Below are 14,637 nucleotides of genomic sequence, written 5' to 3'. Positions count from 1 at the left end.
TTTGCAAGTAACCAAACAAGAGAATTTTGCGAAGAGATGGGTATTCAGAGAAGGTTCTCTTCAGTGGAACATCCTCAAACTAACGGGCAAGCAGAGTCGACGAATAAGGTAATCCTGCGGGGGTTTGAAGCGCCGGCTCTCGGAGGCGAAGGGAGCCTGGTTGGATGAACTCCCGGTTGTAATCTGGTCCTACAACACAACGCAACACTCAACCACTGGGGAAACTCCATTCAGGATGGCCTATGGGGCGAACGCTATGTTGCCCATAGAAATAGACAACAGTTCTTGGCGAACAGCGCTGCGGTTTGAGGGCGAGAATTCTTCCAACATGGCAGTGGAGTTAGATTTGTTGTCGGAAACATACGATGAGGCTCGCATTAGAGAGGCTGCGATGAAGCAGCGAGCTGCGACGAAGTATGACCCGAAAGTGCGATCGAGGGCGATGCAGAAGGGGGACCTGGTGCTAAAGAAACGAACTGCGAGCACTGGAAATAAGTTGAGTCCAATCTGGGAAGGCCCCTACAGGATTTTGAAGGCCTTAGGGAAGGGGGCTTATCACCTGGAGAGCTTAGACGGAAGGCGAGTGCCACGTTCCTAGAACGCGGCGAGCCTGAAATATTATTACAGCTAAAGGATTGACAGGGAGCTGGTTTCGGCGCAAGGATGATCAGCTAGGCGCGTCTCGCGAAGATTGAAGGTGTAAAAACAAAGACATGTTCTTGTTCTCCATTTCGAGAGTTTGTTGGCCAAAGCGCCTAAATGGTAAAAACAAAGACACGTTCTTGTTCTCCATCTCGGGAGTTTGTTGACTATCACGTCTGATTGAAAATACAAAAATTGTATCCAGCAATTTCAATCACACTGAATTGCGGCGAGAGCTAGGTGGGAAAAACTCCCTGAAGGTAGCGATCCCAACACGACCTTGATGTCTGGGGATCGCTCCGGAAAAGCCGACGCAGCTCGCCGTCACTCGTTGGCGATGAGTGCGGATAAGCTTCTTATCCTAAAATCCTCCCCGAAATTTGGGCGAGCGAACCTAACTAGGCATAAGTTTGGGTAAACCTACATGGCCATTGGGTCCCTAGCAGCAATAAGTCCTCGACAGGACAAAACTGGCGAGGCCGTAACTGCTCTTACGGGAAATATGATGTGGACAAAGTCTCAGTTCAAAAACTGAGCAAAAGTCCTAGTTAAACAAGGCACACCATCAATGTCGTCAGACGTAATTCAGGAACAAGGGAACTATGGGGGTGCGAGAGAGAAAAACTCTAAAAAGCGCTAAAACAAGCATAAAACATAAAGAAGTAAAGATGAAATCGAATAACTTGAAAGTAAAATACAAACAAAAAGTTTAAATGAAGAAAAGAAGTACTTAGCGTTACAATAACTCGAAATGGGTTAACATTATATATTTTTCTCTTGTTCCACAGCGTCTCCAAGGTCAACGCAAGCAACTTCCGGCGGATCTTCTGGACCCACCAGTCCGGTGGGGGTAACCTTCTTGAAAGCCCCCAAGAGGATGGAGGTACTTGACTTGAGCCTTGGCAATTAGGAAGTCGCGGATACGCTCATTAGCCGCCGCGTGAGCAGCCTCCTTCCTTATCTGCTTCTCCAAGGCGATGGTCTGGGCATCCTTCTCAGCCAAGAGTTTGCATTTCGATTCCAAATCCGACTGGGTCTCAGGAAGTATCTTACCTTTGTCCGCCAGTTTTTCGCGCAAATCAGCAATCTCCTTGTCCTTAGCAGCAAGGGTTTCCTCCTGAGAAGCAATGATGGCCTCCTTGGTGCCAAGGTCCTTACGGAGCTCCTTGACCTGGACTTCAAGCTTCCTCTCTTTCTCGTCCGCCGTTATCTGAGCAAGCTTCGCTTCCGAGAGTTTCTTCTGCATCTTCTTTGTCTTATCCACCTCAGACGCCAACTGGTTGGAGAAACCGAAGCAGGTTTTGTTGGCCTGAAGGTTGATAGCATGCAGTTTTTCCACCTCCCGGCGAAGCTCTGCAATTCCGGTAAGGGGCCGAGCTTGCCAAGCTACTTAAGCAAACAAACAGCCGGCGCGGAGAAGATTTGACACGGCTTCTTGGGCAACGTCCTGCGGGTTTTAGCTGGGCACTTCCCTCAATTTTTCAAGATAAGGTTGAGAAAGCAAGAAGGAAAAAGGGTCGGGGTCCTTTGGGCGGTCCGAGGAAAGATTTTCCTCCCCGCCACCAACCCTAGGAGAGTTAGGGGCTGATGAACCATGAGTAGTATGGACGGGCGGAGGAGACGGAGGGCAGACAGAGGACGCTGGTTGCTGGCCCGTCGTTGAGGTCAGGGGGCGAGAGGTACCCACGACTGGGAAGCGTTCACCTCGTCGTGCTGATCGGGCGCCAAGGAATCGTGTGCGCTATCCGGAACAATGGAGTCGGGCGCGATGGACCCATCGCCCGAGACGGTCAAAGGTGCAACTGGGGAGCTTGGCTCGCCTAACTTCCTCTTCTTGGGAGAACCATTGCCCACCGGTGAGCTTCGCCTTTTCTCTCCAACCTGGACTGGAGAGGGCGCCTTAACGTTCCCGGAGAGAAAGGCTTCCAGCAGATCGGTAGTAGAGAACTTCATATTTCCTGAAAAGCAAAAAGGGAAAATCATCAGAAACGAAGAAATTCGGAGGAAGGTGTGAAGAAGACAGTAAAAAGGAAAACTTAGTAGGGGGGACAGCTTGGAGCCCGGAGGAGCGCCAAGTAGTTCAACGCAACTGAAAAGGGGAAGTCGGGATAAGACCCCAATGGCGAAACTTTCTCTAGAGGAGGGAGACGTTTTGGGATAATAGGATATGGGTTTGGGACACTGTGTCCAATAAAATGGAAAAAGGGCTCTCCCTTCCCTCTGTGTGAATGACAAGGGGCAAGCAGGGTGGACGACGACCCGGAAGTACCGGCGGGCCAGGTAAGATTCAGGACCAACCTGATAAGGAGCAAACCGTTCTCGACCCGGCCGAGGCACCAGAACGACCCAACCGTGGGTCCTTAGGGATCGAGAATCTGTTTCAAAGAAAAAGTAAAAGAGGGCAGGGGAAGGCGCCACATCAACACTACGGCAGAGAATCTCAAAGCATCTCAGATAGGTCCAGGAGCGGGGGTGAAGTTGGCAGGGAGAAACGTTGATATCGCACAACACTTGGGTGAGAAAGGGTGAGAAGGGGAGTTTAGCGCCAAGATCAAGAAACAAGTATTCATATACGAAGAAGAAGTGGGAGTACTCGGGGTCATTAAACACGCGGTGTTGCCAAGGGCGGTCTTGCCCCCGACATCCGGTGGTACGAAGAAGGTCCTCTAATGACGGGGAACAGCAAAGCCCACCAACCCTGCGAGCAAGGTCAAAAATAGAGCCACTGGTAGAAAGCTCTGATGGTTGATCAAGGATCCCCTGTTCAGGAGCTTCTGAGATGGGGGAAGGGAGAGTGGAAAAGGTTGCCAAGCGATGAGCTTTGATTTCCTCCGTGGAGGAAAGGGCCCCAGCAATGGGCATCGTGAAAATGGAAGAAGAAAGAAGGGATGAAAAAACTAACCAGAAAGGGACTGTGAGAAGAGGAGCAAGAAGGACCGGAGCTTGGAGTTTGCAAGATCGGAAAAAGGAACCAGTATGAGAGCAAGGGACGAATATGAGAACAGTTGACAGCAAGTGATGAATGATGGAAAGAGGAAGAAATTAAAGGCCATAGAGAATAGCGGTTGGGAAATCGAGCCTCGATGTGGCAAGATGAAATGATTACTCGAGCGAGGGTGACGTGGATTTCGGGAAGTGGGAACAACGCGTTAAGCGGAGGGTTACAACGGTTGAAGCTCATTGGTTCAAAATCAAATCGACAGGTTCAATTGAGATTTGAAGGGGAATTTCGGGAATAGCAGTTGAGGTTCGGCAGATTCATTGACCTTTTCATTGTTTCAGCACATTACATGTGGTGTACACGCGTCAAGGCATTGTGGACTCTGGCGGTCATAACTAAAGTCAAGGCGAGGGAACCAAGCGTCATCGCCGCAAGCCCGCTTGTGGACTTGGGCCGCCAAGGGAACGTGGCAAGACGTTCAAAATGTTAATTTTAAAGCTTTAATTATCAAGTCATGTTGGCCATTATTCTTTATTGTTAGACCTCAAGTTTTAGCGTTAATTGGCTTCTCATGGCCGTCGCCCTAGTTTTTCTACTTAAAGACACATTTAGCTCTCATGCTTTGAGCTCGGTGTCTTGTGGACTTGTGGACTGGGCGAGACCCCAGGGTCCCTCGCCCAGGAGCGCCAGCTCAGGGCGACGAGCGGACCAAGGACTTGGACTCCACCCAGAGGCCCAACCGGCCCATTAGGAAGGGTTAAAGGCGCCAGACCCAACTCCACATCTATAAATAGGGGATGAATACCAATTGTAAAGGACTCTTAGCTCATTGGAGAAATAACAAGATTGAAATTCAGTTACTTTCTCTCTCTAAAGCGGTTACGCTCTCATTCTCTCTAGGAATCTCACATCACGTTCCTTACACTCTAGGTATTATACCTCATCTAAATGTTCATGGATAGAACACCTAGTAGCAAGCATAGAAGGGGTAATCTCACAACAAGTCCCCATTCTATAACGTACTTCCGTTCTTATTATAGATAAGCATAAAGCTAGCATGCTTACAAGCTTAAAAGATGAAGCATAGTTATGGGATCCATGTGTTTACACAAAAACAACATGAATAGAAATAGGAATTATAACTAAAACATCCAAAGTCTTACAAAGAAACTAAAGCAAAAAGGGTTTAGCCACTCATGGCTGTGAAATCCATACAATAAAGTAAAGATAAAACTGGGAACATAGGACTTGGAGAAGCTCCTGAGGCTCTAGAGACTAAACCCAACTTATGAAATATGAAAAATGACAAGAGATTCTTTCAAAGAAAACAGAAAAAATCTATTTATAGGAAAATCTGGCGTGTAACACCCTGATTTCGGTGGCGTCACTTTAGTAACCAAAAATCAAATAAAGCGGAAAAGCAGGTATATTTTTTTCGTTTTGCTTAAATAAAAAGACTTGTCGAATTAAAGACTCAACCCAATTGCGATTAACAGCGACTAACATACAATATAAGTACAGCCCTCGCTGCAACTAAAAACATTGTCACGAGTGTCCTCAAGTGACGGAAAGTAACTGAAAGTGGTGCCCCCAAGCTAATAAGTGCGACCCATAGTCAGAGTCATAACCTTTATAAATACAGTCCTCCAAGAAAGTAAGTCAGCCCAGAACGGCCTCCAAAAGACCTCCTACGTCCGACAAACTCCCTGTGATCCTCATGGAAGAGAACCACACAACAAGCTAATAGTCGGGGACCTACCCTGCCCCAAAATAAGAAATGACAATCAGAGCTATGACAACGACACCCGATATACTACACCCCTAACATCGACCCTCATCCAATCCTACATGAAGTCCGGGTCCACGTCGAAGGCTCAGTAGTAGTCATTTCGCTCCAGGTCCTCCCCGAACGTTGAACCATCACGAATCAGCTGTTGAACGTCTGGCAGCAGGCCGTCCGCCCAAACACAAACATGAACACAAAGCCAAGGCGCGAGGGTCAACTCACAGAATATGATAAATAATACAAGCAACATGTGAAGAATAAGGAGGTATATATATATATATATATATATATATATATATATATAGGTATATATATATATATGTTGTATATATACATATAAGTTCTGCATTGCCTACCCTAAGGTATATACATTGCATGTTATCGAATCTCTAGTAACAACACAATATTCAATATCTCAACAATTCAACAAATAACATAACGATGTTCACCAATATCAAATCATCAAAATCTCAACATATGAAGTTAGGTGATAAGGTTAGTCAAACAATGTATCGTCCTCCCAACGCACAAGTGTCTAACTAAACAAAGGTTCCCTATCGTTTGCCCTAGGGTAAACGACGATGAAATCTCACGCTTCCATGAAGTCTCACGCTTCAATGGAGTCTTATGCTTTCACGAAGTCTCACGCTTCAGTGAAATCTCACACATTCACGAAGTCTCACGCTTCAGTGAAGTTTCGCGCCTTCATGAAGTCTCCCGCTTCAATGAAGTTTCAAACCTTCACGAAGTCTCACGCTTCAGTGAAGTTTCACGCCTCCGCAAAGTCTCTTACTTCAGCGAAGGTTCCCGTCTCCACGAGGTCTCCCGCCTCAGTGAAGTTTCTGCTTTCACGAAGTCTCACACTTCAGTGAATTTGCACACTTTCATGAAGTCTCACGCTTCAGTGAAGTTCCATGCTTTCACGAAGTCTCAAGCCTCAGTGAAGCTTCCCGGCTCATCCTTTGGATGGCTAAATAAACTGCTCAAAGAGCGAAGGAGTACAAATGTACATGGAAACTTATAGTTCCCCGACTTATCCTCTAGATAGCCAAACAACCAATTGCTCATCGAGCGAAAAGTACCAACATACTCGGAAACTTATTAGTTTCCCGGCTTATCTTTTAGATAGCCAAACAATAAAACTGCTCATCGAGCAAAGAAGTATCAACGTACTCAGAAACTTATGAGTATCCCCAAAACTTGGATTCGGCGACACTTCTCATTTTCCAAAACTAACAGCCAAGCCCTAAGCTTTCATCTGACATTGTTATCATTATTTAAAGGGTTCAGAGGTTGTTTAGTCTATTATGAATTTTCCTTGTAAAATAGTTTCCATTTAGGTTTATCTCTAATCTTAAAAGTTTAAAAGATCCCATCATCCCAAGCAACTCCCAGAGAAGGTCCCGATCCACTAAAATAATAAGGGTCCGAACCTCGGTTCGTCCCATCAAACTTTTTCCCAAATTCTCATCTTGAGTATGGCATAACTACCCGTTTCCCCACACTCTGACGTTCCACAAATATTCGTATAATTGCACAGTATAATCAATATAATCCAGCAAATCATGTGCACAAGTATTCACATAGCCTATGATTATCCATTTAGCAAGTACAGCATATGAATCAATCAATGGCAAATCAAAGCGATAAATAAATCCCAATCACCAATGTCGGCCGAAGCCTCAGAAAACGGAGACACACGTCTCAATTAGTTCACTCGGCCGAAGCCTCTAGAAAAACATTTCCCAGTCAATCACAATCAAGTGCATAAACAATAAATCAAGTCGAATTGGTCGACGCCTAAAACATTAGCTAGCAAGGTAAGTTGCCCTCACCTCTATTTCCTCCAGAATCACAGTGTAAGTCACAGTCACTAGCTTGCTCAGTCAAGTCCAAGGTTTCCACAAACGAACCTTAGAGCAAACAAAGCAAAAATCAATCAAAATAAGTTAGTACAATCGAAACAATACTAACTAACGTTAGACAAAGCTCAAGAAGCTTCAGAGTACAACATTTAGGCACGAATGGAAGGGCTTTCTTCAAATGGATGAGTTTTGACTCGATTCAAGTTTTGTACAAAAACACTTTATTCGCTAAAACGTCCATAACTCGAGCTACAGAACTCAGAATGACACGAAACCAAAGCCAAAATTTCGACAACGGAGAGAGCTACGCTATAACTCAGGTCATGCAGACCCAAAAATTATTTTTGGACACGATACCATACCAAATAAGTTTCGGCCACTATCAAAATAGGGTTTCCCGAACTTTTTCTTCGATCTAATTTAATTCCTAGGTATTCTTAGGCGATATCTAGGCCAGGGAAACTCTCAGAAAAATTATCGGGTCGAAAACTAACACAGTGGTATTTTGGTTAGTGTTTTTAGCCTGAAAACTCAAAGTCGGAATTTTGAAAAATAAATTTGATGAGCGTGTTCCTAATGACATTTATAACAACTAATCCTACTGACACTAAGCTCAGTCGAGAGTTTTTAATCCAAAGAATGAAGCTTTGGTCAGAAAATGGGTATTTTCACAGAATTGAAGCTCCGCAACGATTCGGCGAGATTCAGCGAATAACAACTGGATAATCGTGCTCTTGGGTTAGTAGAGAATAAGTTTTGACAGAGAAATCAAGTTATTTGGACAGTTTTACAAAAAACTCAAAACTTTGAGCACAGAAAGACATAGAGAAAAGCAACAGAATTGACGATCAGAGGTAAGGAATAGCATCAGTACCTCGAGGCCTACGTATAACAACTGACAGTGCGACGATCAGGCAAGAATGGGCGAAAATCTTCTCCCTCCTTCTCCTCCAAGCTCGCGGGTTCAATGGGGTTATGGGTTTGGATTTTTGATTTCTCACCTATTTATAGGTAAGGGAAAATGCGGGAAAATGAAAATTTCGCGATTCCGATTTTTTCTGCGCATTCCTCTGTGAATTCTAAGATAGGTTCTGGCGACAGAATTCCAGAACTCGAAACAGGTTTCTCAGAATTAAGGCAAACGATCCAAAGTCGGCGTAAATCGATTTAACCCGAAAAACTACTTTTTGCAGTTGATGTCGGATGAGAAAACTTCTTTCTGAAGAAAGATTAGAAACATCGAAAGAAATGGGTGTACGCGTGTGAAATCTTCGTTTGAGGCTCCGAATAGAAAAAGTCTTCATCGAAAGTTTATTTTAAGGTTCTTGAGCTATCAGAGATTCAGTTTCGGCAAACTTCCGAGAATTCGAATCGGTCGTTCGTACATTCTAGAGTTTCGTGTCGGGACACTTGTCATGGAAAGAAATAAGAGAAATTCTTATATTCCTCTGAAGATTTTTGAATTTCGTTTCTACGATGCTTTAAGAGCAGATTAGCCATTTACTAACGCTCTTGCCCTAGGCGTAAGCGAATAAGACTCGCGCTATAACTTATATCGACTTTAATACTATTCTTAGTCTTTTCCTGAACTTTCTCCTTCATAAATTTATTCCATTCCGTAAACACTTGTTCAGGTTTCCTTCACGATACATCGAAACCTAATCGTGGATAGGAATTTAATTAATTAATTCTATAACTGAAATTTTGGGTCTCACATGGCGTGTCTGGGCACTCGAGTGCTAGGAATTGGCGCTTGAGCGCCAATTGCTCCAGATTGCAACTTCCAGCGTCAGAGCGTGGGGGGCTCGAGTGCTAGTGCTGAGCGCTCGAGCTCCAATTGCTTGCAAAATTAAGTTTATGTGTGTTGAGCGCTCGAGCGCCAATTGCTCGTCCAAAAACCTCTTGAAATTCATCTTAACTCCACTTCAGTGCACCCTTTAAGCCTCCAAGCTTCTTGACCTTCCTTCTTCAGCTGTTTTGGACCTGATTACTTGAACACAAAGCTAGGTAAATATCTAGAAACTCAACGGGTTGTTAGCACAAAGGCCCCAAAACAAGTGGAAACTCCACAAGATCCCTAAACTTACCTAAAATGCAATAAAAATCCTCACAAGACTAGGAAATTACCTAAACGAAACAAAACACAAATAAAGATAAAAATGCATGAGAATGCATGAAACACTACATAAGACACACGAAAAAGACTCAAAACTAACAAAGAAATGACCCTAAAAACAAGACTAAATGAGGGTCATCAGAGACACCGTAAATTGTCGGGAAAGGTTAGAAATTGTTCTCATGTTATTATTTTGAGTTTATTACATTCGTTTCTCTATTTGTTTTTTCGAAAGTAAAAATTATTACAATTAATGAGGAAAAAGTCAGTGCTATACAACCTGCCACAAAAGGGTGAAAAGAAACCACCAAAATCACCCAATCCAACCCAAAAAACTAAGCACAACCAATCTTGCTAAACCCCTAGGAAGAAGCACAATCACCCAAGCCTAAAGATCTCCACTCAAAAGATCAAGAAAAAACCCAAAGCCCTCAAAGGTCCCCAAGTACAAAAGCTAAAACCTGAAAACTACCACAGAAAAACCCTAAGAATACCTACGCGCATTAATTTGCGCAGCAATTTGGTAGGTGGCAACATCGTCTGAGCAATCAAATACCATACCCAATCGCTTCCCCATCAAAACAACACTCCGAGCTCTAGTCATAATTCCATAAGGTTCAGAAAGCTCCACTGGCAAAACCATCAACTCTCTCCCTAACGACCCTGCATCCCGAGCATCTTCCACTTCACCATCACACGGTAGCACTTGCAAAGTTTCCTTAGCAACACCAGCCATGGGTTTTTTTGGTCGCCCACGAGGCCGGCGAGGAACATCCAAGAGAGCACGCTTTCCCTCTTTCTTTTTCTTGGGATGACCACGAGGCCTCTGAGGAGAAGGCTCTAAAAAAGAAGAAACTGAATCAACCTCTGCTTCGGTATCTACCCCAAATTCGCCATCCTCCACCTCTGCAGCACCCTCAACCTCATACTTCTCTTGATCCAAGCAACACATGTATGAAGAAAGCCTTAAGTCTCCTGGATCCCCAACTGATAAAGACCAGCTATCAGCATCAATATCCTCTACAACTTGCAACCTCACCTCCACCTCAGACCCAGCGGAAAGCGGAACAACAACAGGTCTAAGAAAAGAGGGAGAGACAGAGATATGCCTTGACACAGCAGAAGACCTAAAGAGAACTGGCAGGGTCACCCCAAAATTCCCAAAACACGTTCTAATTGAAATCCCCTCACCCGGAGATAGGCACAATTTGAAATTTCCATTAAGCAGAACCTTAAGAGCCATTTCACCCGCTAAAAGAAGCCGAAAATACAGGGAATTCAAAGAAGAATTATCAACGAGCGTTAATAAATTAACTCCTAACCGCCTCTACCTCTTAAAAGCTGAATGTTCCAACAATGCTACTCCACCGCCACAAGCATCTTCTCCATCTTGAACCAGATCCTCTATATGCCTTGGAACAACTTCTGGAAAGAGAACTTCAACTGAAGACCTTGGCTCCAAACACAAACCCTTAACGCAAGAATTCCAGATAGCCGGGACATCCTGCACTGCCTCCAACCCTTCACACTCTGCCTCTGTACATCGCCAACCGGAAGAAATCTCAGGGAACAGAACCATCTTAGATATTCTAGCAATCTCCTCACAGCATCTCCATGTTGCCGGAAACAAGCACTCTTCTGCTGAAAAAAGGAGCTTCTGGCAACCCACTCCTTTCTTCCCCATAGCCACATCACGCCACGAGAGAGAAAAAGGACCAGACCCAGAAACTTTGGGATCTCTCTTCCGCAAAACAGAGGGCGCTCTCCTCTGACTGAGACCCCTGCTAGCTCCCTGGCTCTGCAAAATCGATGAGCTTCTCTAGGGAAACCGCGCCACTGTTACCGAAAGATGAACACCACCACTCTTTGTCCCGTTGAGCTTAGCCACCGCCGCCTCTGCTTGGACCCTTGAGAAGAATTGAGCAAACCCAAACCTAAACCTCCTCCCAGCCTTGCGATTCCTCTGCACGAAGAGCTTCTCAACCCTCCCAACCTTGCCGAAAAGGGATTTGATTTGGGGATAACCCACCAAATCGGAAATCCCATCAATAAATAGAGTAAATCGCCCAAGCTGCACCGCTTCCCCCTCCGCCCCCTCCGCCTCACCTTCCTCGTCGACGCCATCTCCCTGTGTTGAGTTGCCTCCGCCTCTCGCAGCGCCTGGTTTCAAAGATGGCAGCACAGAAGGACCAGGTTCTCGTGGAACCCTAGCAGAGGACAAGATGATCTTTTCATCGTGTTTTTTTATCATTAATTAGAAGCTTCATTCGTTTCTCTATTAATCCCCTTTAATTTTCCTTAAAATACTCAAAAATACCTGGTTGGCAACCCCACAAGCATAAACACTCGACCGCTTGGCTTGGTTCGGTTACTGTACCCATGTGGAGAGGGGATATATCTCAACACTATCTATCAATATATTTTGCTTTCAAGTTTGCCTTAATTCATTTTCCCTCCTGCTGATACATGGAAAGATAAAGAGGTGATACAAAAATATTAATTAGTACATTTTGGTCAGGTTCAAAATAATATAATTGTTCATTGGTGCCTCCTGGGAGTGTTTTGTTGTTCTATTCCATGGGCTTCCGCGATTGAATCTTCTAAAATATGAGTGGTGGCCCGTGGGTGCGTAACAAGGATAGCTGGGTACAGCGATTCGCGATCATCATCTAGTGCTTGTGGCGTATACGAAACGATGTGATATTCAAGCAAGCCTCCTAGGACGTCAATCAGATACACTGGTGGGTTAACTCACATCTCCATGATATTGATATTGCGAGTCAGGAAGAGGACACAGGTCCGCGAAGCTGCAGCAGCTCGAGCTGGTTGTTTCCTGCGGTTGGGTGGGTAAAATTCAACGTTGATGGCTCGGTTTGGGCCTCCGGTGAAGCGGCATGTGGTGGGGTGCTTCGGGATAGTGATGGTCATTGGATCCAAGGATTCTTTCGTCGGCTAGGCACGTCCAATCCTTTTTTAGCTGAGATATGGGCCATTCGAACGGCGTTGGAGGTCATTGGTAAGAAGCCATGCCCTAAGGTTATCATTGAGAGTGACTCTGTGGAAGCTCTTACGGCTCTTACGTCTTCTGGCACGCTGATCAACCCATACTTCGAGATGGTTGGGTCTATTCGTAGGTGTAACACCCCGATTTCTAGGTGTCACTTTAGTAACTAAAAAAAATAAACTTTACGCGGAAAACAGGTAAATTTTTTTTTTCGTTTGATTCCTTTTAATTAAAGCGATAGAAAATAAAGACATAACCCAATAACTAAACTAACCGATATACAAACATATACACATGTACAGCCTCAGCTGCACGCCAACGTCACGCGCACTCGCAGTGACCTCAAAGTAGTGTGTGTAGGATCACGCGCTTACCACTACGCCAAAACCAATTGGTGTTAGTGAGGGCGCAACGTTATTTCTTATAGCGTAGCAGACAGCGCCCCGTTTCGAATGCTACCTGCAGGCAGGATGCTGGCCCACCTGGACCCAACAATCCCCCCCCCAGCACCTGCCAGCCAAACTAGCTGTACAGCATGCCTTCCGTGGGATTCGAACACGGGACCTGGCTCTGATACCACTTGTAGGATCACGCGCTTACCACTACGCCAAAACCAATTGGTGTTAGTGAGGGCGCAACGTTATTTCTTATAGCGTAGCAGACAGCGCCCCGTTTCGAATGCTACCTGCAGGCAGGATGCTGGCCCACCTGGACCCAACAGTGTGCCCGTAGGCAAATATGTACAGAACCAGTAGTGTGAGTGTGAAAGTTATAATTACAATCCACTAGGAGAAAGTCGGCCTCAAAATGGCCTAAGCAAAGACCCCTACAGTCCGACTGACTCACTGTGATCCCTCAGTAAGAGAACCACACAAAAAGTCATGCGTCGGGAACCTACCCTGTCCCAAAAACAAAACGAATCAGAGCTCTACACAAAATATGACGCCTGCCTGAACCTACCCTCCCGGTACCGAGTCCACAGCGAACTGAAGTTGGCAAGTTGAAGCTCAGCTCCATGCGTCGTAAAACTCCCTTCGTCAGACATCCACGCTCGTCAGTCCGGTCGTCCATGACCCTTCCCCGGCACGTCGCCTGATGATCCACAGGATCGATCACCCAAGCGGTGGGGGCATGTCGGTCAACCAACTCAAACCTGATCCCCCCCGAGGGAGAGACCATCGAAACCCAATCCGCCGTCGACGTCTGGCAGCAGGCCGACCGCCCAAACACAAACATGAAACCAAAGCCAAGGCGCTAGGGTCAACTCACGGAAAAAGTAAGTATACATACAACATGTGATTGGGGAATATATATATATGTTATTATATATATATATATATATAAATATACTCCTAGCATGTTATCGGCTCTAACAATAATTTAGTAATGCAAACAGCACACAATTCCAGTCAGGGTGAATGTATGCGTGAAATGCAATTCAATATGATCCGGATAGTTGTTTGGGATGGGCACCATCGAGTAAGTCCTAACACCGGCCTAGTGTTTAACCATTTCCGCTCGGGTGTCACTTACAAACCCATGCATAGTCGGATCAGCCCGCTATGCCGAAGATACACCCAGGTGTTCTTCGATGAAGGCAATTCCCCAACCTTCGTGAAGCATTCCCGTTCTTCACTTGTGAAGCATTCCTGTTCTTCACTATTGGTGAAGCATTCCCGTTCTTCACCGAATGATGCATGATGCAATATGGTTAGCCAAACATCGAATCGTCCTCACAACACAAGCGTTTAGCTTAAAACCCAATTTCAAAACCCAAGAGTTTAGTGTCGGTCAATACAACACAACTCCAACAACAAGAGTACTAGAGTACTCGGTGACTTTCAATCATCACCGTAGATCGCCTCAGTGGCTTTCCCTAATTCCCAGTAACTTCAAGACTTGTCGACATTTCCCCGTCTTTCGCAATCATTTTCCCCTTTAGTTTTCCTATGTTTATTCATTAATGAAAATGTTTCGAATCGAATTAGCCAAGTTATGAGTTTATTTCTCGAAGTCTAAGTTTTCCCAAAGTCTCTAGTTTTCAAAATTCTATTCATTCTAAGTTTGCCAAAATCCCACCAAATATAACCCCCGGGGAAAGTCTAAGTATATAAACGATAGCTAAGTCTCAAACCTTGAGTTTAGACTTGCTTAGGGTTGTTCATCCAACCCGAAAAATCAAAAGGAATCAGTTCAGTGATTCTTCGCTCCGAAGTCGCGTCAAAACGCACAATTCAATAACATCTCAATATCATAAGTTATGGAAAACATCATAACATTAAT

General features: G+C 45.0%; 2 protein-coding genes across 2 annotated transcripts; both read right to left on the bottom strand.

Moving 5' to 3' along the window:
* Positions 1–9,504: 9,504 nt before the first annotated feature.
* Positions 9,505–11,627, bottom strand: LOC130738224 (uncharacterized). The gene has a single exon (XM_057590162.1). The coding sequence runs from the start codon at positions 10,591–10,593 to the stop codon at positions 9,835–9,837; it is 759 nt and encodes a 252-aa protein (XP_057446145.1). The 5' UTR covers positions 10,594–11,627; the 3' UTR covers positions 9,505–9,834.
* Positions 11,170–11,601, bottom strand: LOC130736569 (uncharacterized). The gene has a single exon (XM_057588384.1). The coding sequence runs from the start codon at positions 11,599–11,601 to the stop codon at positions 11,170–11,172; it is 432 nt and encodes a 143-aa protein (XP_057444367.1).
* Positions 11,628–14,637: the final 3,010 nt, after the last annotated feature.

The sequence above is a fragment of the Lotus japonicus genome, chromosome 2, assembly GCF_012489685.1.
Source record: "Lotus japonicus ecotype B-129 chromosome 2, LjGifu_v1.2".
NCBI classification, from domain to species: domain Eukaryota; kingdom Viridiplantae; phylum Streptophyta; class Magnoliopsida; order Fabales; family Fabaceae; genus Lotus; species Lotus japonicus.
The sequence above is the reverse complement of the archived record's forward strand: the minus strand, read 5'-3'. Positions and strand labels throughout refer to the sequence as shown.